General features: G+C 33.1%; 4 protein-coding genes across 4 annotated transcripts; 2 read left to right on the top strand and 2 right to left on the bottom strand.

The window, feature by feature from the left end:
* Positions 1-288: 288 nt before the first annotated feature.
* LOC110603876 (protein phosphatase 2C 56) lies at positions 289-6993 on the top strand. The gene is made up of 4 exons (XM_021741862.2): positions 289-934; positions 2716-2997; positions 3640-3745; positions 6254-6993. Exons 1-4 carry the CDS (start codon positions 467-469, stop codon positions 6562-6564), a joined length of 1167 nt encoding a protein of 388 aa, XP_021597554.1. The 5' UTR covers positions 289-466; the 3' UTR covers positions 6565-6993.
* Positions 6994-8853: 1860 nt separating this feature from the next.
* LOC110603310 (pseudo histidine-containing phosphotransfer protein 2-like) lies at positions 8854-10724 on the top strand. The gene is made up of 5 exons (XM_043951762.1): positions 8854-9387; positions 9559-9689; positions 9774-9842; positions 9957-10028; positions 10135-10724. The coding sequence occupies exons 1-5, from the start codon at positions 9328-9330 to the stop codon at positions 10289-10291; spliced, it is 489 nt and encodes a 162-aa protein (XP_043807697.1). The 5' UTR covers positions 8854-9327; the 3' UTR covers positions 10292-10724.
* A 586-nt stretch (positions 10725-11310) lies between these two features.
* Positions 11311-13533, bottom strand: LOC110603375 (protein IQ-domain 26). Its single transcript, XM_021741085.2, has 3 exons — positions 12510-13533; positions 12216-12416; positions 11311-12104 (listed from the first exon to the last, which is right to left on the bottom strand). Exons 1-3 carry the CDS (start codon positions 12897-12899, stop codon positions 11433-11435), a joined length of 1263 nt encoding a protein of 420 aa, XP_021596777.1. The 5' UTR covers positions 12900-13533; the 3' UTR covers positions 11311-11432.
* An 8466-nt stretch (positions 13534-21999) lies between these two features.
* LOC110603343 (protein DETOXIFICATION 51) lies at positions 22000-24108 on the bottom strand. The gene has a single exon (XM_021741042.2). It carries the CDS (start codon positions 23765-23767, stop codon positions 22229-22231), a length of 1539 nt encoding a protein of 512 aa, XP_021596734.1. The 5' UTR covers positions 23768-24108; the 3' UTR covers positions 22000-22228.
* Between the last annotated feature and the right edge of the window lie 3073 nt (positions 24109-27181).

Here is a 27181-nt window from a genome sequence, read left to right as displayed (position 1 = left end):
TGGAATTCACCACGTCGGCTGATCAAAGCCTTTTTTACGATAATGCAAAAAACTCAGCTATTATATACCAAGAGTGACGTGACACATAATGGTTTTATTTCCAGTGCAGGGAATATGGTGTGAGCAGCACAGCAGACGATCTATTCTTATTCAATAATCGTTCACTGTTCCATTCTCGACCTCAAAGTCTACCAGGGTGGCACCGCCAGATCATTGACAGACACGTGGCTGTGCCTTAGCCTAAAAAGCAATTGAGTCCGACCTTACATATACACAGTGGATTGTGCCTGGTATTCTGCAAAATCTCCCAATTTCGCTGCACAAGGAAAGCGTGTGTAATCGACACAATATCTCGTCACACGTGTCAATCTACTGTCAGTTCCTTCGCGTGCATTCTTTTTTATATCCCCTTCCTCCTCCCCCTTTTTTTCTTTTCTCTCGTCTGTCGTCTCTCACTTGCAAGTGAATGGAACATTCGGAGGACGAGCAACTCGAGCGAGTCGACTCACTTCCTGACACGGAGCTAGCATCAACCAGCTCTGGCTTGTCGTCAATACTTAGCACTGAAGATACTCAAAGTGCTAATAGCTCTGGGGACATCTCTACCATTAGCGGGAGCTCCGGTGAGATTCCAGCCGCGGTGGTGGCGGATGCGGTTGTGATGAGGGACATGGAGCCTGGAAAGGATGGGGAGCTAATCGCGGCGATGGTTAGAGACAGGTGTGTGGGGAGGAATAATCGAGGAGTGAGCTGGGGGTTCACGTCGGTGATTGGGAGAAGGCGGGAGATGGAGGATGCCGTTGCCGTTATACCGGGATTTATGTCACGCACGTGCGATCACGTGGGCGGATGTACGGCTCCTGGTTCCAGAACTTCGGCCGAGATCTCGCCAATCCATTTCTTCGGCGTCTATGATGGTCATGGTGGCTCCCAGGTATTTCTACAGTACACTATACGTTCTATACTTACACTTCAAAAACGTTATTCCGTACTGTTCTCTGTAAAACTAAAAGAACTGGGTTAAGTAAGCCATAAACGGAGATTAAGAGCTCGCTAACAATCGGCGTGGGATGGCATTTATTTATTTTTAATCTAAGGATTAACGTCAGATTAAGACCAAATCAAACAGATAACCAAATATTTTTAAAATAATAATTTACTACTCCCTCTATCTTATAATTTTTATCTATATATTTTATTTATTTTAAAATTATTATTTATTTTCTTTTCAGAAAATAATAATATATAAATTAATTATTATAATTTTATTTTATTTTTAATAATTTTTAAAAATATTTTTTCATATCTATGAAATTTATTTTTAAAATAATATAATTAAAAATTAATTAAAAAAATTATTTTTTAAAAATATAAAAGAAGTAAAATAAATAAAAATTATAAAATAAAATATTAACAAAAATATGATATAAATTATTGAACAGATTCTGCATAGCCATATACATATATTGGTTTTTTTTAATGGGAAATTTAAAATTTTAGTTTAAACAGATAAGAAAAAAAAATGCCGAGTACGCAATTAATGAGCTATGATAATAATAATTACTGACATAATAACAGGCAAGACACGCGTCTTCGCTTCACTGGGTCACATCGCTAGGTTTTTTGTCGCGTTTATCTAACTTTTACATACGTGTCATTAAAAGACCGTGCAAGAAATTTTTTATACGCTGGAAAGCGTATGGGCTAGCGTCATCGTCGTCGTCAATAATCGTCATACGGACGCATCATCAGTACGTTTTCAATTATTTGCATAGAATTATATATTTTATCGTGATGGAGTTGATTGATTTATTTTGGGTGTCATAGTGAGATGTTATGTTAGCTAGGATTATTCTTGGAACAGTAATGTGAACCAGGGGGGACTTCGGGGATATCGGGCCTCCTTCTTTGTTGGAAAGAAGCAACAAAGGTATGTGGGAGTGGGACCAAAAGATGTCTGTTTGCTCGCCACGTGTAGGCTGTGTACAGGGACGGTGGTTCCTTGGTCCCTTTTTATTCTTGTTTGACTATGATGGCTTTGCTTGTGTCACGATGGATCGAAGTCATCTAAAAACGAATCTTTATAGTGGTCATAGGGTTGCCACCTGTTTTGCAATTATTGGTTGGGTCTCTCTGTCTTCTTTAATTATTTTCATTTTTTTTCACTTCTCAATTGAAATGAAACTCAATGCTTAATGATACTTTGTCTTTGTGTGAAATCCTTGTTTTATCCCCTGTTAAAATCTTTGTGAGTCTGGTTGTTGACTTCTGTACAATGCTTACCACAGCATCTTGAAAATAAATATTGTCAATGATTATGAGATATCATACTACTGACTTTTTAATTTCCACCAATTTTTTTTATTTGCATGCTTGAATTTTAGTTCTGCTAGTCAAAATGAATCAATTATTTTTAATCATGTGTTTATGGCCGGAATTTCTCACCAGAATGTTGATATGAATATAAAGGTTATCTTTTTATTGCAGAGCGAAATTGATTTTCTGAAAAATAATAATACACTTGTCCAAAATTTGAAGGGGCATTTGATAGTTGTGAGTTCACTTCTTGAGGGGCGACATTATGTTTATCTTGTTTATTACTTCACTATTAATTAGAAGTTAAAAGTACAAATATTGAAGTTAATTCTCTGCAAAGATAATCTATCAAGAAACATTTGAAAACCATCCATTGTATTGTTTTTGGTGATTAATTAGGTGGCTAATTATTGTAAAAGGAGAATGCATGAAGTTGTAGCAGAGGAATTAGATCGGGAAACAATTAATGGGTATGAATGGCAGAGAAGGTGGGAAGCTGCTTTTTCCAGTGGTTTTGAGAGGGCAGACAATGAGGTCTTGACAGAGGCACCAGAAATGGTCGGATCCACAGCAGTAGTGGTGGTTTTATCCGGTTGCCAGATTATCACATCAAACTGTGGTGACTCAAGGGCGGTGCTCTGTCGTGGGACTCGGACTATTGCCTTAACTGTCGACCAGAAGGTCATGTATCAAAGTGTCTAATTCTTTCTGTTGCGCTAACATTATGCTCAAATTTCACCTAGCATAATAGCCTCTGGTGAAAATGAAGTCAATTTGTTGGTTGCAAGAAACATGGTCACCAATAGCTGAGGTCAATAGTGTAAAAAATATTGAAAATGTCAAATTAAGAAAAATGGCATAGGAGCTTGATCTAAGAAGCTGCATCTGATTATTGACACTCGATAATCTCTCATTCTCTCTTGTAATGTTATTCTTAAATTTTTGTTTGAGAAACAAGTGCAATATGCCCTGGGTTTTAGGTTTTCTCGTCCTTTTCTTGCAGTGGCCTCCGTCTTTGTTATCGTCCTTCTATGGCGTGGGTAATCAAGAGCAGCCTTCTGTTGCATTTCAGTGGCTGCTATCTAAAGTCCGTAAAATTTTGGGTTTTCTTGTGCTCTGCTTCTCTCCTTTTGGACCAGTGTCTTAGTAACGATTAGTTTTTCTGTTGTTTCGTATTGATGGTTTGTTCATTGGACACTTCGTTTTTATGGTCTCTTTTGGTTCGGTCAATAACGGTTAACTTTTTGCTCTTTATTAATAAAATTCTATTTATCAGTGGAAAAAAAAACAAAAGATCATTAATATGTGCTGTTTCTTTTACAGCCAGATAGACAAGACGAACTCACGAGAATTGAAGAAGGGGGAGGGAAAGTCATAAACTGGAACGGTGCGAGGGTATTGGGGGTCCTTGCTATGTCCCGAGCAATAGGTTTTCTTCTTTCTCTATTTCAAATCTCCTATTATATTTTCTCTGCTTGCGCCTCCTACTTGCTGCTTTTAATATGAAATTTAATATTGAAGTTTTGGAGTGAATGAAGACTGCTTAAGACTAGAGGCATAATGGGTGATTGTTTGCTTGTTAGAGCTTTAAACTTTTCGTCGCTTGCTGTTGACCAACGGGCGATGAAAAGTTAATATTGATGTAAGTCATTACCTGGTCAAAAAACTCGAGAAGCAAATCCTAGTTAATAAGAAGAAACCTAGCATGCCTAGGACCACCCCCGAAATTAATGAAGAACTAGACAATTACAATGGGACACCGATTCATACCGCAACAAGATTATGTATTTATATTCACGTACTGTTTTCAGTTATTCTTATAAAAATTACTATTAATCTTTATTTTAATAAAAAACTCATCGGTTAATCTTTCAATTTAAAAATATATATTAAAATATTTATAAGATTTCTAAGAGTATATTAATTTTTTTTAATTTTAACTATTATTAAGTATTATAAAAAAATTTATTATATTTTTATAAAATTAAGAGATCAATTAACTCAAATCATAAAAATTAAATAGTAAAATATTTAACGGTTAAAATTAATAAAAATAAATAATTAGTAAATTTTTTAAAATTTTAAAAATGTTTAATTAAAAAAAACATTAAATAGTAAATTTTTATTTTTTTTAAATATTACATTATATTTTAATCTTTGTGTTTTATAACCGTTTAAAGTAGAGACCTCTTCCTTTAAAGTTTGGTACAAGGATAAAAAGTGTTCTTCTTTCTCAAATATACCTTTTCACTTTTTTTCATCCATCCTCAACCTCTCCTTCAACTGTATTCTATTCCAAGATAAACTCCTCGATCCTTTAATCCCCTGAAGCTATACACACTGTTTAGTTTAGCAACCAATAGCATAAAACTAAATATAAACTCCCACATTGCACATGAATCACCATCACCATCACATAATCGCAGATTGTATCTTTTGTCAAAGTTGCCCAAGAGCAAAAATTGGAAAAAGGATAAACTAATCAATTTAATTCCAAATCCCATATATAAATCCTTTAAATGAATAGTGATATGCTATATCAATTGAAAATAGGAAAAAAAAAGGGTAAATTATACGACTCAAACTAGTATATCAACCAAAAAAATAAAGAATAATTTCCCAAAAACAAATTTATAAGAGAGAACAAATCCCCACCTGAATTCGTGCGACTACCAAATGATCTAGAGAAGGAAAGGATAATGGGAATGATCTGGTGGGTGACAATGATCCGGAGGGGAGCTTGTAAGATGGGTGAGAAGGAGACTCTATGGGGTTGTTGAAAGTAGGTGTGGACTTTATTTTTGAGGGCTGCCTTCATCTTAAGAGTAGAAAGGTGGGTCGCTTTGGCGATTTGAGGTGTCAATGGGTCCATCTCTCTTGGCCAACCTCATTATCTTCACTGAATCTTGGTTGAAGCATTGCCGTTTTACATTTTCAGTTGTGTAGTGAAATGTTGGCTCGTAGAAGTGTCGGCTCCTAGAAGCGGGCCTTTTTCTCCAAGCTCAGTTGCAGAAAGAGAGGGAGAGAGAGGTAGCTTAATTAGGGATTTATATACTGCTAATGGTGCTTATTAACAGAGGGACCTTCAATTTTTAGATAGTTATAAGACATGGAATTAAAGCATTCTACAAGGACATACCCTTTAATTATATAAAAATTTAGAGATTTGAATGTAATTTACTTTTTTTTTTATAAACCCACATGCATATTTGCTAGTCAACACAATCAGATTGATAGGGTTGGTAGGAATGGTCGTGGGTAGTGTGACATGAATAAATTAATTGTCAAGGTGTTGGAGTCTTTCAAATTGTAAGCTCAATTATGAGGTCCCTTCGATGTCTCATTGGATAGAACATTACTCCCTTGCCGAAAATAAACCGTGATGCCAATAGTAGGTGTGCTGGTTAATCGAATATTCTCCCATAGATTCTTGTTAACTAACCAGCAAGATTTCTTTTCAATTAGATTATTTCTAGATTCCTTACCCCTATTATTGTTACCATTCTGCAGAATAGACACAATTGCACTATATAATTTTACGATTTATTAATACTACTAAAGCTTTATACATAAATTTATTAATATCATTTCTTTTAAACTGCAATCAAATATTGATTAATAAGTTTATATCTTGAAAATGTTTTTCATGTATTTTTATGAAAAATATTATTTTCAAAAAATATTTTGCTTGTATAAGTTATTTTTTGCAAATAAAAGTAGCTTTTTTTTTTATATAACTTTATATAAACCATATATATGATGAAAAATGCTTTTATTTCGTCGCCATGCATGGTTCATTAATGGTCAGTAGTAACAAAATTCGGGGAGATGAATGGATCAATGTAGCTGTTATTATAAGAAAAGCAATTCCAGTTGAACTGCTGCCTGAAGGACAATAATTACTATATGTCACTCCAGCTCTTTGTTGGTGTTCTAGGTGATCGGTATTTAAGACCATGGATAATTCCAGTGCCTGAGATCACTTTCATGACAAGGACTGATGAGGATGAATGCTTGATTTTGGCAAGTGACGGTCTGTGGGATGTAATGACAAATGAAGAAGTAGGGGACGTGGCTCGCCGACTCTTAAGAAGGTGGCGCAGAACAATGGTGTCCGATGAAATTTCTCCGGCACAAGCTGTGGCTGATAACCTCACTGAAATAGCTTACAGCAAAAACAGCTATGACAACATATCTATCGTGGTTGTTGATCTAAAACCACAGAGAAAGCGCCAGGTGAAGCAGTGAATTAAAAAGGGGAGTCGTAAGTCATTATTTTGTTCTTCCTCTCCTGTTCGTTTTCCCTGAAATATCCAATTGTCTCTCATCCTTTTTAAATCAGAGATGATAAATGCAGGGATGAAACACTTCTTATGTGACTCAGATAGACAGCTACAAGCAGCTACTACCTCTGACCATTGGCTACTGGCAAGCAAACTGCTGCTTTATAACAGCCAAAATCTGTTGTTATTTGCAAGTAAAGCTAAATGAATCCTTGCTTGCAAATGGTCTAGATTTTTTTTTTTCTAACTTGATAAAAGGGAAAAAAAGTTTGTTTCATAATATATATGGAAATAAAGAAATTAGGGGTAAAAAATGGAAAGGAAGATTATTGTTATTTTATTTTTTAATTTTTCCTTGGTACAAATATATTTAATTATTTCATTTTCCCCCTTATTTTTGAGCTGTTGTTTGATTTTTCTTTATGGCATTTCCATCCTTTCCTTCAGTCTATGGTGCAAGGAAGGTAAAATATAGTTGGGCAAAAAAAATTGTATCATGTTCATAGTTTTCCTTTTATGTGCCTTGAGAACAGAGAAACTGTAAGAAGGTTGTTGACGTTTTTAAACTTATATTTTCCTCTAGGTGTTTCAATCCACCTCCGGCAAGGATTAAGCCCTGCAATTTTTCTTCTCATATCTCTCTCTTTCACAGGTCTTACATTTTGTCACGTACCATGATGAACATGAGAAGCAAACTCAATTGTAAATAAAACATTTCGCCGTAAGCAGAATATTGTTTATACTCCCTATCTCTCTTCTTTTCAATATTATTAGAAATTTTATTATATAACGGTTGTATAATGGTTATATTATAATTATTGATTATGAGGAGTTTCATGTTAATCACAACATAATTAATAATTAAATATTTTTTACAACCCCACACACACAATCATTTCAATTGTGTGTATCTATACATAAGCATCATCTTGTATCTATACGTAAATATATCATGTTTGAATGTGATTTGATTTCGGTTATTTTGTATTTTATTTTTTTAATCTTTCAAATCATATAAACTTTAACTTTTCATTTTGAATAAAATTATTTAAAAAATTAATTAAAATTATAAAATTGCACGTATAGATTGGCTGAAAAAATATAGTTTACCCATATATATATATATATTAAAAAATAAAATTATTTCTTTATTTTATTTTAGAAAAAAATAAGGTTTTAATTTTTATCGTAAAAGTTGAGTATTTCTACATTTCATTTCCTCTTTTTAGTTTCTGATCTATTTTATATAACTATGTCCGGAAAAAAAAATCTATTTTACATATGAGAATAAAATAAATAATAAATTAACTAAAGATAACATGAAAATCTTGAATCAAAGTAATCCTGTATTTGCTTTTAAAAAATATCTAGCAGATTGTTTACGGAGCTGTTCGAAATTGGGTGGGAAGAGCAGACATACTACTCTGTTTCTAAAATGGATGGTTTTTTTGGTTAATTAATCTTTTAATTAGGTTTAATTACAATATAATTTGTGAATTAGGATAGCTTTATGATAATAAAAGTAATAACCTGCTAAAATAAGTCCAAATACATTTCAGGCTATTTCTTACGGATCTAAAATCTTTAATTAAACCCTTTGTAATTCCAATACCTCATCGATGTGGAAATGCGACAAGCTCTAATGAACTTATTATTGTCTGAAGGTGATTTTTTCAATAATTCGATGTGTAATTACCTTTAAAAAAAATGTAATTATAAGAAATGGAAGATTTTAGAATTTTTATTTTAAGAAAATATATTTATGTGCTCGTTAAAATGTGTACAGCCTACACGTGTATGCCTATGTAAAAAGGCTTATTATCATGAATTATAAATGTTGGTGGACCCACCACTTTTCCTTGAAATTTGTTTTTGACAACTATATAAATATTTTTCAACTTTCTAAAATATTTATAATAAAGAAAATGTTAAAACAAGAAGAAATAAGAAAAATTAAAAAATCTTTTCTAATTTAATTCAACCTTAGCATAATAAATATTAATGTGTACATAAAGTAAGCAAAAAAGAAAAAATATTATTTAATTTTTACTATATAAAATTTTTTATTAATTTATATTTTAATTTTATAATATAAGATTAAAATATTTTTAAAATTTTAAAATATCTGTTAATAAAGTAATTTTATTTTTTTCAAAAAATAAAGTAATTCTATTATATTAAGTTTAAATAAAAAAAATTACACTAACATAATATAGCATGATATTTTTGTGACATTAAATTCCTATTTCATTTTTTATATATTTTATTTTTAAAATAATTTTACTTTGAAGTAAAGGATAAAGCAATTATTTGGGACATGAATTTTCTAAATGTGGTCAAAATTTTCCATGCATCAATTCCATGATGCGCCCACAAACACGTAAAATGTGAACGCCCTTATCCAAATTGGAAAATTTCAGTGCGTTGATTGTATAGATATCAAATTAACCATCATTTGCCACGTGTTTCCATTTATCTATAATTTAGTCGTTTGGTTATGATAATGCAACGTGGCAGTCTGATTATGATAAGTAAGTAGTATCGGTCGCAGCAAATTCTTTTATTGTACACATAATTGTTATGCTGCTTTTTAGAAATAGTGAATGCATGATCAGACAATTGTTTTTTATTTTTATTTTTATTTTTTTTTAGCTATATATTGTTGTGTTTGATTTCTCTATTTTTATACAATTAAATCTCTAATTCTCTTTAGTGTCGTTTCTTTGAAATGGGAGATAATACCTTGAGGCAACAAATTGCCAACATGAGGCAATCTCTTTTCGATGAGGTTTTTTTTTTTATTTCAATCCTTTAATTTGGAAATTCTCCCTTCTTTATGTTTCCTATTTTAGTTAATTTCAAAATTTATTTTCTAATAAAATTTGAAAAAGAAAAAAAACTAAGCTCAATTTTATGAATAATTTTTTTTCACTTTTGAATTCTACCTACAAGAATACAGGGAATTGTAGATTCATTCTTTGTTCGACTGGAGCGACTTCAAAGCCCTAATAATCCATACTTCATAGAGAATATTATTAGCAAATCCTGTGCAAGTTCAACAGTCAATATAAATAATATAGAGCAACATCTGTAAGTAGAATATTACTTATTTTTTTGTTTCTTAATATTTAATTTAATTAAAAATTAATTCTTTTTTTTTTTTCCTGTTTGCAGCAATAACGATCCTGTTAGTTTCATAGAAGTTGAAAGGTTGATCATCAAGCTAATGGGAAGCTTGAGCATGTATATAAAATTAATATAATAATTACTTATTTTTTTATTAAAATTATTGGGAAGCTTAAGCATAAAATATTTTATTTATTAAAATAACATATATTCATAAAGAAATTTTACCAGTGTAGGAGTTCAAAAGGTTAAGGAGAAAGTGAATGAGATGCTTATCAATTGCCGTGAAAATAATATAGAAGGGTAAATGTATAAATTATTAGGGTTTATTTGGTTCAAATCTTATATTTCTTGAAAAGTAATTTCATAATAAATAATTAATTAATATAATAATTACTTTTTTAAACAGTTGCAAGGCCACCCTGGAAGAGTTAAAGCTGGAGTTTGGCAGCGTCAAGGAAAAGTTGGAGCCTTATGTTGGGGTGCAAATGCAAGAAGCAGTTTATTTGTTTTTCTTTTTTATTTTAATTGAAGATGTTTTGATTCTTTTTTGTTTTTTTTTTTAGCTGTTGAGGCTAGCTCGTCCGTGTAATGGCGTAGGGCCTTCACAATGAAATTATGGGCGGAAGTGAAAGAGTGAGGAGTTGGTGATTCTAGTTATGTTGATGTTTTCAAAAATTCAGTATGTTATTGAAAATAATAAAAAAAATTATGTAATTGTAAGAATTGGTAGAATTTATAATTTATTTTAAGAAAATATATTTATGTGCCCGTTAAAATGTGTAAAGCCAACGCATGTCCCATGTAAAAAGTTTTTTTTATCATGGAATTCCCAAGTAAACAAAAAGTGAAAGAGATACAAGTCTAAAGCCCAAAGTTCAAACCCACACTCGGCAGACCCATTCAACCCAAACCCACAAATTTACTTTGAGCCCACGTATCATGCAAAAAAGAATAACTCAGAAGCTAAGCCATTGATCAATGGTCACCACCCACTGCACCGACCAAGGCAACAATCAGTCCATCAGCAAACAGCAAGCAAAACCACTAATTCATAGAACTCGCAAAGCCTCCGCATCCAGCACATCTCTTGTTCAGAATAAAGCAAACGAATCGTAGAGAAAAGGAGACACCATAAAATTAATAGTGTTATTACTCAATTTTGAAAGATTCAGATTGTAATTGAAACTGTAAAAGTTTCAGATTTTCATGTCAATTTCATTATATATTTATATTTTTTATTTTGTTTTCCTTTTTTTGAATTTTCCTTCCCTCAATTCAAGATAATATTGATGTGAGAAAAAAAGAGATTGATTGTCTTAAGGAATCATTAGCTAAGGGTGAAATCAAAATGCTAATCATTATTAGCAAACATTTCAGTACTTTATGAGTTTGATGTGACTGTCTCAGCCAGTACAAATTCAAAATGCTGGAAACTTGAAAGCAAAAAATCTTACTATGGCTCCTCTCTTTCCTTAGCTTGGGCTGGTTGGCGGGCCAGAATCTGAGTTACCTGTGTAATGGATTTGAAAATTTTTTAAATTTATGTATATAAAATTATAAATTCTACAATTGGAATTTTCCATTGACGAAGGGACACAAATCTTGATTCTTGAATCACAAGCAATGAGAAAATTCTTACAATACTTTTACAAGATTTCAACTTGTTTCGATTTAATCACTTGTCTTTTTCCACACAAGCATCCATTAATTTCTCTCTGGTTCTCTTGCAAATGCTGCGTATTTATCAAGCTTACCCAACACTGCATTCTTCAAACTTACAGCTTCTTGAACTTGCGAGCAAGACATCTGCGTTCTAAGGCCACTCATACTATTTCTCGACTCCATCAATTCATTAAGTGAAAGCCTCTTCTTTGGCCCAGGCTCAGGCCTCTGCTTTGGAGCACTATGTGACCTCACCTTAGCCTTGAAAGATTGAGTATTAGCCATATAATTAGGGCAATTCCCACACTGCCAAAAGAAATTATCTCCACACACGCTCTGAGCAGGAGTCACCGGAGCGTTAGACCCACCTGAATTTAGAAACCGAGGGGTGCTTTGTGCGGTGGAGAACCGGCATTCATCACCCGTTAAGCCCCAGTACGAATCTTGAAATTTTCGTGTGTCGAGCATTGATAAACGTGGTGGAATTCTTGATGGGAGTGGAGAAGATAGAATTTGGTAGAATGGGTCATCGGTTAAATCTGAAACTGAGGTGTTAGTTCTGCGAGATCTTGATTTTGGCCTGAATCCTGTATCGACCTCCACAATCTTCGGATTTTCATCGGTAGGGTTTACAAACATGGTGTCTAGTGATGTTGAAAGCCTTCTACTGTGGATTGAAGCTGTGTACTCACTACTTGTTTCGTCAAATCTCTCCTTCAAAATCAATTAAAGAGTAGAAATTATAAGACCAGTGTGAATTGCAGATATGCAGATAAAGATTTTGAATTTCTTGATACAAATTTTATGGAGTTTGGGAATTTTTACCATGGATTTTCGAGCTCGAATTTCGAATCTGTTATCGGTTTTTGTGAGGTTTCTGGCTCTTTGAGAACGGACGGTGGCTTGTGCTCTAATAAGAGCCTGCATGCTGTGGAGGGTTGCAGTTGCTTGTTTTCTTACCAAGTATCCTCTAACATGGGCTTGTAACTTCACCAATCCTTTTAATGCTCGCAATGCTTTTCTGGCCTATTTAGAATCCAAATTCGAAAGAGAAAAAAAAAATGTTGTATTTACTGGAAAACAAACAGAATGGTTATAATTGAAAGAAAGCTCACTCACCAGATAACCCCTGAAAACAGTCTGAATTTTGACAGCAGCCCACTTCTCTCGTCCACCACCAAACATGGTACCTCTGCCATGGCTAGTTAGCCTCACCACTGCCACCGCCGCTTGGGCTGCGGCAACTGCTGCATCTGCTGCAGCAGCTGTAGCTGCTGCTACTACAATAGCGTGCTTATTTTGTTCCTTCTCAGTGTCATTGTAGTATGACCTTAGCCAAGCAGCCTCTGCTGGAGAAATATTGGGTGGAATTGTAGCCGGATTGTGACACAACCCAGTTGAGTCCCTACCAGAACTACACCGCTTCTCGTCTCTCCGGTCACAAATGTCCTTATTGCTGTTATTCTTTATCCGAAACAGGCCCTTTAACCATCTTGTAGCTCTACCCATTTTGTGGTTGCTGCTCTTCCGTACTAGAACTAGAAAGTTGGTAGAAAGTAGAGACTAGAGAGAGTGAGAACGCGAGAGAAATTCCAGGAAACGTTAAACGTTACAAAACGAAAAGACCCATTTAGACAAAAGAAAAGAAAGTAGCTGGTGCAGCAGCTCGGCAGCTCACAATCTTCGGTGACGATAAAGTTTAGTAGAAAAAACTTAGAAATCTACTAATGAAAGAGAAAAAGCGGCAATCTTTGAAAAGATGGAAATCAAAAAGGCAAAGAAAAGGAATTAAAATACTGTCAACTCCTCGTGAAGATGGACATTACATGACAAAAACACGCCGCTGGAAGATGCAGAGGTTACGGAAATGGAAGTTTATTATATTAATTCAAACAAGAAAAGCTTAAACCACAAGAATTAAAGTAATAATCAGAATGTTTGGGAACGTAATCATAGAGAAAAAGGCTAAGTTGATGTGATAGAATAAGAGATTCTTGTATTAAAAAGAGAGGAAAAAACAAAAGAAGGAGGAGGAGGAGGAGGAAGAAAAGTGAAGAAGAGGCAGGGAAAAAGAGAACCTTTCTGAATTTTCCGTGCTCCAATGAGAAACTGAGGGACTGTATATCCTTTCAAATTTTCAATTTAGAAAAGAAATATAAAGGAAAAAAAAAAAAAAACACAAACACACTCTCTCTCATTACATTTTGGAGCTATGTGTCCAGTGTCCCTAATAAGGAGAAAGATACCTCAGGCTCTGACAATCTCGTGAAGCCTTACATTTTTGCAAGGCAAAAATCCTTTCTTTTTTCTTTCCATATAATTAAATAAAAATTTTAAATATGTAGTCAATAACCAAAAAATTAAGGGTATTACTTAATACCATGTAAATTAATTATTTTATTAAAAAAATTATATATATATCTTATAAGAATTCAATGAGGACTCATTTGATTGTAAATTTTGTTTAGAGCCATGTGAGTAGTTGATAAAAAGTGGAGTTTTGCTCTCTATTTAAAAAGAAAAGAAAATAAAAGAAAATCGAACTAATTTGAAATAGATAATTTTCTCTCATAAAATGAAATATTTAGTAAAGTACTAAAATTTCCTTGTCTAGCTATGAAGAAGCAAATAATGAAAGAAAAGTATGTGGATAGTGCATATTTGCCTTTTAACTCATAAAAAGAAAACAGTTCGTATGTCACTGTAAGAATTTCATTTTCTCTCCATAACATTTAAAGCACACACTCAATGCAACTTTCTTTTCTTGTTGAGTTTCTCATTCTTTGATTGCCTCTTCATTGATAATAGCTACGGCGGAGGAGAGAGGAGGAGTGGGAGGCCCAGCCATGCATGGCCACTCTGCCACCCTCCCTCTCTCTCTCTCTCTATATATATATATATATATGTCTTTTTTAGGGTTTTGAAAAGATCTTTCAGTTTGTTTTGCAGTATGTGAACTGCGATTTCGCTGAGAATTCTTTTTCACTGTTTTTCTATCTCTTTGCAATTGTTCTTCAATTATTTGTGCACTAACTCATCTCTCTTGTCAATAATATACATATTTATTTGTACAGTGCAGCTGCTTTTGTCTGCAACTCTGCTACGCAGAGCTTAAAGAAAGATTGAAAACAAAGTCTCTTCTACCTTGCTTGTACTTTTTTTAAACCATACCTCAGTCACTTCGTTATCATAAAAAAAAAGTTTCATCTCTGCAGATTTATTTATCTAGTAGTAATTTTTTGGTTTTATCATTCAGAATCAGACAAAGAGCAGAGAAATGTCCATTTCAAGTGAAAGGTTAACGGGGATATGTAAGATGTGGATGTGTTTTCTTAGGGAGCTGGGTTTGCCGAGAAAAGTTTATTTAAGACAAAATCCAAATAGAGGATTTAAGAATGAGAGAGAGAGAGAGAGAGAGATCATTTGGATTATTATTGCTGAATTTAATAGGTTTTGAAAATGGGTTAGGGTTGCATCATCTTGTACGGTTCCCACGGAACTTTGGTCTTCGGGAATCATTGCATTGGCTGGCGGAGAATTTGCTTTCCAGTGTTTTGTCAATTTTTGGAAACCAAAAAAAAAAAATCTAATCTTTCTTTTTTTTTTTTTTTTTTTTTTAAACAAAATTGATTTGCGTAATTTTCATGTACACTCTTTTTTAACATAATTTATTTTGCAAAATGAAATTTTAATTAATTTTTATAAAATTATGTATAATTTTATTTAAAAATTTTTAAATTAAAAAATTAAAATTTTAAAATTAATTAAATTAAATATTTACGAAATTTTCTATTTCAAATATGGATATAAAAAGATGAATTATTATTTTTCTATTAAAAAGGTTAATTATTATTTAACCTTTGTATTTTGCTGTTATTAATATTTTGATTTTATTATTTTAGAAACTGATTTAAGATGTTTGTAGCCAAATATGCATTTTCATCTTCCCTTCTGTTCTAATATTTTTTTTAAATTACCCTTATCTTGTATAATTAATTTCATAATTTAAGGGGTATTGATGACATTACAAGTAGCATGGATTATTGTTAAAGAAATTTTACCTTTAAAATAATATTTCAAAATTGTCTCACCCCTTCTGAAAAGGTTAAATTTTAACAAATCAAATTTAAACTTTTTAAATCTCGTCACGAATGAAGTGGTCGGTCAATATTCTACTCTATTATAAACAGATCAACTCATCATTTATAATTTAAAAAAAATTAAATTTTATATGAGTGAAAATACAAACATATGGTATATCAAAATATACTATATAATTTAACTTTCATTTTTTTAAAATATTTTCTATAAAAAATATTTTTTATTAAAATAATTTATTTTTTATTTTTAAATTTTAATTTAAAAATTAAAATATAATTATAAATTTATATATAAAAATTTTAATAAAAATCTAAAAATGTAGAAAATGACTTTCATTTTAAAAAAAAATCTAAACAATTTGGTAGATAAATAATGAATAGATAGAATAGATTGCTAAAATAGTGCAATACAATAGAAGGTGCAATCTCCTATAAACCGAAATGGAAGGTTGCTAAGGGAAGCCAGCTTGCTTGTCCTCGGCCAACCGAATACGTCATCGTTTGCCCTATTAGTATTTGGGCTATATATATATATATATTTACTGAACTTTGTATAAAAAAAAAAAAAATCAACTTCTCTTTTCAGTTGCATTTCATTTGAAGTTAAAATTTCATAATTTAATATTTAAATTTATAATTTTTTTTCATTACATTTTTATAAGAAATAGAAATGTAATACTTTAAATAAAAAAAAAAGATAAAAATGGGAAAAATGATTGGTAGAAATATTTGATTAGGCATTCAATAATATAGGCATAAGAGGTATAATTCAGAGAATTTAAATAGGGGAACAAAGGGATGATAGGCTGTCAATTGGAGACACTCAAAAGGGTTAAAAAAGTAATTAAGTAGGTCCTATTATAGGGTCCTATATAGGTGAAGGGTATGTAAAAGGGGAATTATGAGGTCCCTCTTGGACTTTTCCTTAAACCCACAGTACCTACTAGGGCACCTATACTTGGATCGGACTGACCACCCAATGATGCTTAGGCCACGAGGTTGATCATTCGGTCGGTTCGATTTAAAATCGAACTGAACCAAATAAATTGAAAATTGAAATTTTAGTGTTTATAAAAATCGAATCGAATTGATTTTGATCAAAAATCGAATCAAACCGAACCGGTCTGATTCAATTCGATTCGGTTTGATCGGTTTCGACTTTTAATAATTTTTTATTTTTAATATTTTAAAATTTAATTAAAATATTTTAATCTTAATATGATTTAATTTCTCTATATTATTGAAAAAACGTATTATTATCACTAATCGGTTCGGTTCGATTTTTTTTGTTTTTTCTGATCAAAATCGAACCGAATCGAAATAACAAAAATTTCTAAAATTAAAAATCGAACCGAACCGAAATGTATAAAAAACTGAACCAAATTTTCAAATCGATTCGATTCGATCAGTTTTTTCGATTTGAACCGAATACTGCTCACCCTAAGGCCTAGACTCCGCTTTCTGTTTAAATAATTTCTCAATTTTAAAAAATATTTTATTATTTAATTTTTATAATTTTAAAAAAATTATTAATTAATCTTTTAATTTTTTTAAAATTTATTATGCAAAATTACATAATATGAAGTATGTGTTAAGGAAATAGCGAAGGAGGTTAATTTTATTTATGACTGTTTTGTTTCATGCATTACATTCTCACTGAGCCAGTAAAGAATTCGCATGCACGAAATATTATGGGCTATTTGTTCTTTTGAATCAAATGGGTTGCCCAAATAATACGTGGCCCAATCTCAAATCCCTTGCTTAGATTTTGAGGAGCCTGCAAGGAGGAGAACAGATCTAACAAATATGGTCTGGTGCATGAATGAGTAATTAACTTTTCTGTGGTAATATTTTATACTTAATTTTTATAAAAATAAAATGTAATCATTTAACTTCTAAACTTTATAAAATATAAATATTTAGTTTCTAAAATATTTTAATATACACGTAACTGAAATACGTATATATATATATGTGTGTATTACAGTTGTTTGCTTGAACACTTTCTTCATGAGAGCTCTTGCTTGAATCTACAGAGCCCAGAAGCTGTTATTATTGAAATAAATTCCTATGATACGTAACCACCAGAAGCAATTCATTTTGTTCAGTAAAGTTACGTGGAAGTTCCCATCACTTCTCTCATCAGATAATCGATCGCCAAGAAATACAATATTATTCTTACCATAACTTTGATAAATATATATGAAAATTAAATATACCCAGATCGAAACATTCTTGACGTACCATTTCAATGATGGAATAATATATAGTAGCTATAGAGAACAGAGGGCCCAGGTGGCAGCCATTGAGGGTGTAAAGAGTGATGGGTGAGCATATAAGAGCTTAACACATGCTACAACAATGAGCTATAGGGAAAGAGATTAGCTTCTCTGGTCTTCCTCAAGGGAAACATGTCATGCTAATTGGAGAAAAATAAAGATGAACAAATCATGAAACTAAACCCTATTCATGCAGAGCTATGCACGCAAGAATATTTTGCCAACTTGTACACAACACACACACATATATGGTTGCATGCAAGGTGGACAAGAAGCTAACATGGCTAGCCTTAGATGTACAATACATTTGCATATAAAAGAAAGTGATGGAGTAGTTTTAAATGATTATGGCAGATGTCCTTGCTGCTTCCAAAGAATGGCAACAAGTTTTTTTATAAAAAGCAAAGATATATTTCGACAAGGGGACAAGAAAAAGAGAGAGAGAGATGAAATGAAGCAAAGGCATGGGGTGGTTGCTCAAAAGGGTAGCCATGTGAGAAGCATTATGCTCTAGAATGATGTTGTCTTTAATTTTAAATCTTTAGTTATATTGATTGGCAGCAACAGGAATGGCAACCATGATCCTTCCATTTCTTCAATGACCCAAATGGTGGGGACTCTTAATACATCCAATCTAGGCTCTGTTTTCATCTGTTGCTTATGATTCTACTGCCTTTATATACACAATGCCCTAAGATATATATCTGTGGGAATTAAAGACAACATCATTGAATAGTGTTCTGTGCATGTGTACAAGGACAATTTGATGATGGAGCTGCAGTTGTGGAGATTGAACTTGTAAACGATGATTGGCTCGAGGAAGCTGTAAGCCAAATATGATCAACTATATATTTTCCTACCCCATTAATGTCTGTTTACACTGTTTTCAGTGACTCAATTATACCCAGCTGGTGTAATAATATAAAAGCTGCTGTTAAGGAGACAGGATCAGAGGATGCAAGATTTTAACTTTTCGCCCTGATAATATATATAAGGAGAGAGCTAAAGTTTGCTGGCATATGCATTATTTGAGCTAAAGTTCCTTCTTTATAAAAATAAAAGAAACAATCTCTGTTAATTTGAAAGGAAAGAGTAGGACACTTACCAAGTGGTAATCATTAGATAAAAGATATTTTTAGCATATAGTCTGAAATACAAAAATACAATAATCATAAGTTTTATTTAAATTTAAAAATTCACTTAAATTTCTTACATCTAAATTAATGAAAGATATATAGTTCTGTACCCATTATGAAAATTATTAATTTTTATAATAGAATAGGTCTCTTTCTTGAATTTGGCATGCATGCCCGTGAATGAAGAAATTGGAGCTGTGATGAATGATACAACACAACCTGCTAGCACAGTAGCAAAGAAGTGGTGTCCAAATTGATGTCCTTAAGAAAAATTGAATCGTATCATATCAAATCTCTAGCTAGCACATAGCACGAATTGATCAATCAATGGAGCCTAAAACCAGCAGAACCTACATAGGCTTGGACCAGGCTAAGCAGCATTCTTTTTTTTACGATTACCATGCAGTACGTAATGTCTAGCTAGCCAACTTTTTCTACTTGTAATAATTATCTGAAATGTTATTATTTTTGGATATGATGTGTTAAAAATATAAGACTTGATAATCCTATCCTCTTGAGTTAGACTTGAAATGGACATAAGTCAATCAATGTTATATTCTTGTTTTAATGGCGGATCACCTATAAATATTTATACTCACGCTTTAGAAGTTCATGCATGGATATGATCAGAAGATGTGTTGTTTCACATTTATTTGGGACATGGATTTAATATCAGTTGGGTTCACTTTAAATTTAATATATAAGGCATATTAATATATATCTAAATTTTAAATCGAATTGAATTAAATAAATTAAAAATTAAAATTTTGGTATTTATAAAAATCGAATCGAATTGATTTTAGTTAAAAATCAAATTGAATTGAACCGGTTTGATTCAGTTCGATTTAATCGGTTTGAATTTTTAATATTTTTTTATTTTTTACGCTTTATTTTTAGTATTTTAAAATTTAATTGAAATATTTTAACCATGATCTAATCTCTCTATATATTATTGAAAATAATATATTATTATCACTAATCGGTTCGGTTTAATTTTTTTGATTTTTTTCAAATTAAAATCGAACAGAACTAAAATAACTGAAATTTTTAAAATTAAAAATCTAATCAAATCAAAATGAATAAAAATCAAACTGAATTTTCAAATTAATTTAGTCTGATCGATTTTTTCAGTTTAAACCGAATACTATTCAAACTAGATACATCTATTAATATATAAGTCTAATATATTTATATATTAAATTCAAATGATTTGAGTTTAAAAAAAATTATATAAGATTAATATATTTATGACTCTAAGTTCGAGTAAAATTTGAAAAATAAAATTCTTGATTAGAGTGAAAAAAATACTTTTTGAATTTTGATGATAATCAAATGGTTCATAATTTATTTTAATAAAATTTTCTATTTATTATAATAAATTATTTATTATAAAAAAGTAAAAGCGTGTAATCATATATGGTAAGTAATTTTAAATTTATAATAAACGATTTTATTGCATTCAGTAGTAAATATATTTAAATAAATATAAGAAATTTTAAATCATACTCTTCTAATTTTTAATTTCTAATTTAAAAAAATAAGAACGGTTATATTAAAAATAATAAAAAATAAAATAAAATGTGTGAAGACGTAGTCTTATGTGGTGTGATAAATCATATTAACAATTATTGATGGATAGCTTCATTAATAATTTATAGTAAACGTTGACTAAAGTCAACGAGCATCAAAGTCTAAAAACAACGCTGAGTTGAAAAGGTTCACAATAATTCGTGTAAAACGTGAGGTTACGTGTTGATTAGTATGAAAACACTATAATATGAAATAACATGTTTCACGCTAAACAAACCAAGAACATTACGCATGAAATTTAGGATTTTACATTAACATAACCGAAAACATAGCAGTAAAAAAAAAAAAAAATTTTCCATTGTCTGCAGCAACGTACTGCTAACACTATACATGATTCTCTCTCTAGGCAAAGAAGCAGAAAAGTTTCCCAAAAAAAATCAAATGTGGATTGATAAATTCGGTAAATAAATTTTGTTTTAATTTTTTTTTTTTTTGGTGGGGAAAAAAGAAGATGGATTTGATGGGAAGCAAGTGTAACCCACAAGTGTTTGGGAGTATTGAAGCAAAAACAGGAATGAAATAGGGCAGAGTTTACAGTTTACAGGAAGAAGAGGGGGGATGAATACTGAGCAATGAAAAGAAAGGTACGTATTTTCAAGAGAAAACAACAAATGTATATGTGGTGGAACTGGAAACTGGAAGATGAAGGTCTCCTCGTGTGTCTTCCAAACACTTATAAATACTGACAAGACCTGTTTTGTTTTTAATTATTTCCTTTTCACTGCTCCCCTCCTCCTATGGCCGATGCCTTTCTATCTTTTTCTTTCCTTTCTTCCATGCATCACACCCCTTTTGTTTTGTTTTCTTCTTTCTTGCTGGGCTCCTTTATCCTTATCATGGGGACCCAATTCACCCACCAATATTTAATTTCTTTTTTAATTTTTTCTTTCATACAAACAGACAATTTCTCTACAGCACCAACCAACCTATGCAAAAATTACTGCACAAGACAAAAAAAAAAAATTACAGCATTTTAAGGCTGATATAGACAAAAAAAAATTATGCTGTAGTATTTACATCTTGCTCTCTCATTCATGTTCACTTAAATTAATAAAGAAAAATCTTAATTGGTCCCCCACCTTGACAAGAATTTCTGTAAGGCAAAGACAACTCAAGCACCGCCTCTGGATAATGTAAGCTACATTTTAGGTGGTGACCACCCTGGATAATCACTGTAATGATAAGGAGAGAGCACCACATGACTTTTCCATTACTATTTTCAGATAAATATTACACTCAGTTGGATGCCTAAGGTATTACAACCACTAAAAATCTTAGTATTGGAGGAAAATGTCAGCTGGGTGCTTATGTGTTAGTTGCTGATTGGAAGTTATTTATTCATAGTTGCAAAAGGCTAGTCTCCTCAGCAAAACCCAACCGAGAAATTTAAAGACCAGACATGTCTGAATTTTTGAGACACTGTCCTCAACAATGAATCCTCTCTTGCCTAGCTAATTATTTCTCATGTTTGAACCATTTGCTCATAAATTATGCACTCTTCACATTTGCTCATAAAACCAAAAACACTTCTTTATAAATAATAATATTCTTCTTTATGATAATTCTCTCTCAACCCAAAAAATTTAATAATTCACAAAATAAACCCAAATGGGCAAAAAAAAATAAAGATAAATGAAAGAGGGGGAATAATCAATTTTACATGCAGGCATTTAGGTGTTATTACGGCCAAGTCACTGTAATGGAAATTAATCTCTGCTCTTCTTCGGCCTCGCCTAGTCACCTTCACTTAGTAATATCTTAGTATCACAGCCGATGCACGTTAGCATTTGAGCTCTTCTAGCTTCCAAATCCCAGTCGGTGGACCCTACAACGTACAGCATGAGCCCAGCACAACAAACCTGGGCGGATAGTAGCCCAAGCCACAGCCCACAAAACCCAACACCAAGCCAGAACCCAAGTCCAATGGCCACTGGCATGCCCACCAAATAGAATGCGCCGAGGTTCACGTTGGCTGCGTTGGAGGGGCGGGCACTCCCTCTCATGACCCCGCACCCTACTGTTTGAGGACAGTTACCGAGCTCGCACAGCCCTAGGATTGGCAGTGCAGCAGCTGTAAGCCGTAGGATCTCGCCGTCGCTGGTGAACATCTGGCCCCACCTCTGACTCATTCCCGAAGCGAAAGTGGAAGCTGATAGGCCCATAATGGCTGAAATAAACACTGCCACCACGGCCGATAATCTGGCCTTGTGAGGACGGTTTGCTCCGAGTTCATTACCCACACGAGTTGAAACAGCGAACCCAAGCGAACTAGGGAAAACATAAAGTAACGACGTCGTTTGTATGAGGATGCCCATAGAAGCAATCGTTGATTTGGGGTTGGCTAAAAGCCCACACAAGATGATCATGATCTCGTACCACCACCACTCCAAACAAACCGAGACACAACTTGGTGCTGCTAGCCGAATTAGCGGCTTCCAGCCAGTGAAGCACTCTCGGCTCGGCCTAGTCCACGTTGGCTCGTGCAAACCAAAAATCCACACGTAAGAAACTAAAGACAAGAGAACAAAGAAGTTGGAAACGGTGGCTGCGGCTGCGACGCCGGAGACCCCGAGCTTCAAATGATTGACGAGTAAAAAGTTAATAGGTAAATGAAGAATCGTGCCAATGAGAGATGCTAAAGTTAAAGGGTGGGTAATACCTTGAGCTCGAAGGTAAATGCGGATTGGGTGGACGAAAGAATTGGTTAAAAGGTCAGGGAGAGAGAAGAGCAAATAAGTGTGAGCAAGACGTGTGATGTTGGGATCTTGATGAAGATAGAGAAGGATTTTGGACATGTTAAGCCATAGAAGAGAAATGGGTATTGATGATACTAGAAGGAAAATCACAGAGCGATGAAGGGTTACAGAGAGGAGCTTTGGACGTTGAGCACCAAAAGCCTGAGAGCAGAGAGGCTCCATGCCCAGAGATAAACCTGAGAGAACAGAGTAACCAGTGATATTAGCAAACGCAATAGCAAGAGAGCCAGCGGCTAGCTCGAGGTCACCGAGACGACCGAGAAAAAGCATAGACACAATGGAACGAGCATAAAGAATGATAGCCGTTAGAGCTATAGGGAAGGCGAGTTTGAAAAGTGATTTAGTTTCGGAGATTAAGTCTGAAACAGAGGGGTATATTTCAGGAGGTGGTGACGAATTTTTGAGATTATCCAGGTTTTTTACGGTGGTGGGGAGTGATAAACGATCCAAGTAACGATGTGGCTTCTGTGGTGGTTTCTCGATCAAAAGGGTGGTGGTGATGTCTGAATTACACATAATGACGATGATGTTTGATCAAGCTGCTAAACAAAATCTAGCTTCTCCTTTGTTCACCACCCTCCAGAGTTACTCTCATGAAGAGCACTCTCTCTCTCTCTCTCTCTCTCTTAGAATGTGTATGTGGATGGCTAAGTTTTGAAGACGAAATATAGAAATAGAGGAATGGGCTTTGGTCGTAGAGAGGGAGGGGGTATTAATAGAAGAGTTATGATGGAATTTCAGCTTCCTACTCTCTCTGTTAATGGAGGAGTAGCATTAATATATTTATTTTACATCGTGTAAATTTAAGAAAGAGACGTCAGATTGTCAGAATCTGAGAGGTTCAATTTCCAATAAGTAAAATTGTAGTAGTAGTATATATTTCGAGAGTTGATTTTTCATTTGTTAGAAAATTTTCATGTCTTGCTGCTGATCCCTTCTCTCCTCTCTCCCCTTTATAGATACGTAAATTAATATTACACTATTACTTCAACTTCTCCTTTTCTTCAATCCAACGGTTCTGATTCTAGCACTTTCCTTTCTTTTTTTTTTTTCTTGGGACCCACCTATCAGGAGTAGACAACTGTAGGAAATTTTTGGGTAATTAAAACCTTAATCAAGGTATATGCTTATATTAATGGCATTAATTAAATATAAAACGTCTGAAATTTTTCTCTTTGATTACATTGTTTTTGTTTGGTTGGAATTACTCTTTCCCAATTTTAAAACAGATTTCTCCAATTGGTCAGACATTTTACAGACCAATTTAATCTCACTTATTATAGCTAACTTGCCACTTAATGTTGTTCTTTAAATCGACAAGAATACTAAATTTTTTTTTTTTTACTACCATTCAATGTACCTTATTCTTTAAAAAAAATCACTTATACAATGGAAAATGACACGTGAGAGTCACACGTGCACTTGGAGCTTTAGATCCTTTTGGTCTGCAAAACTTTCCGTTTGGCACAGAAATGGCAGTCTTTTTTTAATTTTTAACTGTAGAGAGAGATGTACGATTGAGATACTGAAAATTTTCCATTGTCAAAAAGAAAACGCACAAAAGGGGTCAGACTCCACACATCAGCAAAAGCATCCGTAAACTAAAAGTAGAATTTTACAGCCAAAAAAGCTTTCGTTGGTTTCTGCCGTCCAAGTTCTTTACCCACGTCATTAAAAAATCAAAACCCATAATTTATTTGCAAACACCATTGATGGGTTTAGCTTAAATTTACTAGTTACAGAGTCGTCAGATTCTGGTGCATATATAGTAGTCCAGGGCGTAGGGGAGTAAATCCATGTAGGGAGAGGGAGGGGTCATGGAGAGTGACATTATGGGACGTTCACATGTTAGGGTCAAAAATCAAGAATGTTTGATTACGTAAATAAGTAGCAACAGCAGTTGGCAATAATTATCTTCAAGATTTGAGCAGAGAAAAAGAAAATAAAGTACGTGATCAACGGAGGAATAAATATTATAAAATCGCAGCTATTTTCTCAAACAGATGGAAGAACGGAGACATATCCCTCTCGCCCTTGTTGAGTTTTACCCTTAATCTCCGCAAAAGAAAAATAATAATTATTTGTTAAATTTTGAATGTTCTCTCTCTTTCTTTCTCTGTCTTGTTGAGTTGGGTTTAATTGACTGTTGTTGTCGTTTCTAAGTGAGACGACTGTGAGGCTTTGCGAGAAGCTGCTGGCTGCTGGGTGGCTCACATATTGAAACAAAAGTGGTGAGTGAGACAGCAGCGGCCACCCCTACCCCCTTAGTAAATTGCAAAAATGAATGTGACCCACTCATTTCTAATCTGACACCAACACCACTTCTTGTGTTTCTTTTACGGGAACGCGTTGCGTGTTCCCTATTCCGTGCCGTTTCAATCGCTCCTCTGCTCTCGGCTTTCTAAAAATATCTTTCTTTCTTCACGAGTTATTTTATTTTCCACCGCTTTTTCTTTTACACATTTTATCAAACACCTCAATCGCGTAACTGTTATAAGATGGACTCAAACAGTGGTCAAAAAGAAAGGTGGCTAAACTAAACTAAAGACAGTTGTACAAGTAAAAGCTTTTTGGCGTGTGGAAAAGTTTTTGGCTAATGACGGTTGAGTGCTATAGCTTTGCTTTGCCCTAATTAAGGAATGTATTTTGGGATATTGTGGGCGGCTGTGTTCCACGTCAAAACTTAGTAATGGGTATCTTTTCAAGTGATGGGCATCTACTCCAACCAATAACTATTTGATGGAGGCACATGTTCATGTTCTTCAGTTTGCCAAAAGAGAAAAGAAAAGACTCGCTCTGCCTCCTGCATCAGTTGGTGATGAGGCCCTTCTAGCTGTGCTGCCGCATGCAGCAATTCTTGGTAGTCTTGTGTCGTTCCATGCAAATGGCTTTTCTTTCTTGGCCTGAAAAAATTATTTTACATCACTGTTATATGTCTGGTAATTTTTTTTTCTCAAAAATTAAGAATAGGAAATGTACAGAGTAAAATATAATATTTTTTAAATTTATTTAAATATATTTATTATTTAGCTATCCGGGGTATACGTAAAATAATTATATTATAAAATTTTTTAATCATTACACTGAAACAGTAAATCTAGCATGAATTGATAGTCAACTTAATAAATTTTAATTTAGGTATTATGAGATAAGGTTGGCTTAGTGACGGGTGTTGACCGAATTTAGTACTGTGTGCTCACATTCTTCTTCCACTTCATCCAACATAATTGAAATATTAGAGATTTCTAATTATTGAGTTTGTATTAAAATTTAATTTCCTTATGTTATTAATATTATTTTTTTTGGGCTCTTTCTTATCTCAACTGTTGTTGCATGGGGTCCAATATCATGCATTATTTGAAAAATAATTTAGTAGATAAGATAAAGAATTCTTTGAAATATTTTATATTGACTTGCCTTTTTCATTTCTTTGCCTTTCCTATCCTTTGTGTTTTTTAAAAGTTATATTCGCAATTGACATTTTGTGGATGTGTATAATTTCCATTGCTTTTAAGATTTCAATATCTCCCCAACAACCATCACACAAGAATTTATGCATTTTCATTTTTTTTTTCCATGATATATATATATAAAAGAATTTATCAGTATGAGTAAGGGGACACGTGGCAACACCCCAGATGAATGGCAGCAAGGGAAGAATAACAGGTACTTGTTTATAAAATTCCCTTTTAACACATTTCAGATCACTTTTGCCCAAAAGCCCTGCAAAAGCCTACACATAAGCAGCAAAAATCCACATCAACACGAAAAGCATATATATACATATCACACCATAGCCGGATCTTGTTTTCTTTTCTTTTATTTTTTGTTATCTTTATTATCTGCCCTTTGTTTACTAGATCTTGGGAAGAAAATCACAATGGAATCCAATTCATTTGTGGGTTGAAACATTGAATTACTCTGCATTGC

Source organism: Manihot esculenta, chromosome 16, assembly GCF_001659605.2.
Source record: "Manihot esculenta cultivar AM560-2 chromosome 16, M.esculenta_v8, whole genome shotgun sequence".
Classification (NCBI taxonomy): Eukaryota; Viridiplantae; Streptophyta; class Magnoliopsida; order Malpighiales; family Euphorbiaceae; genus Manihot; species Manihot esculenta.
This window is presented reverse-complemented; position numbering and strand designations above follow the sequence as displayed.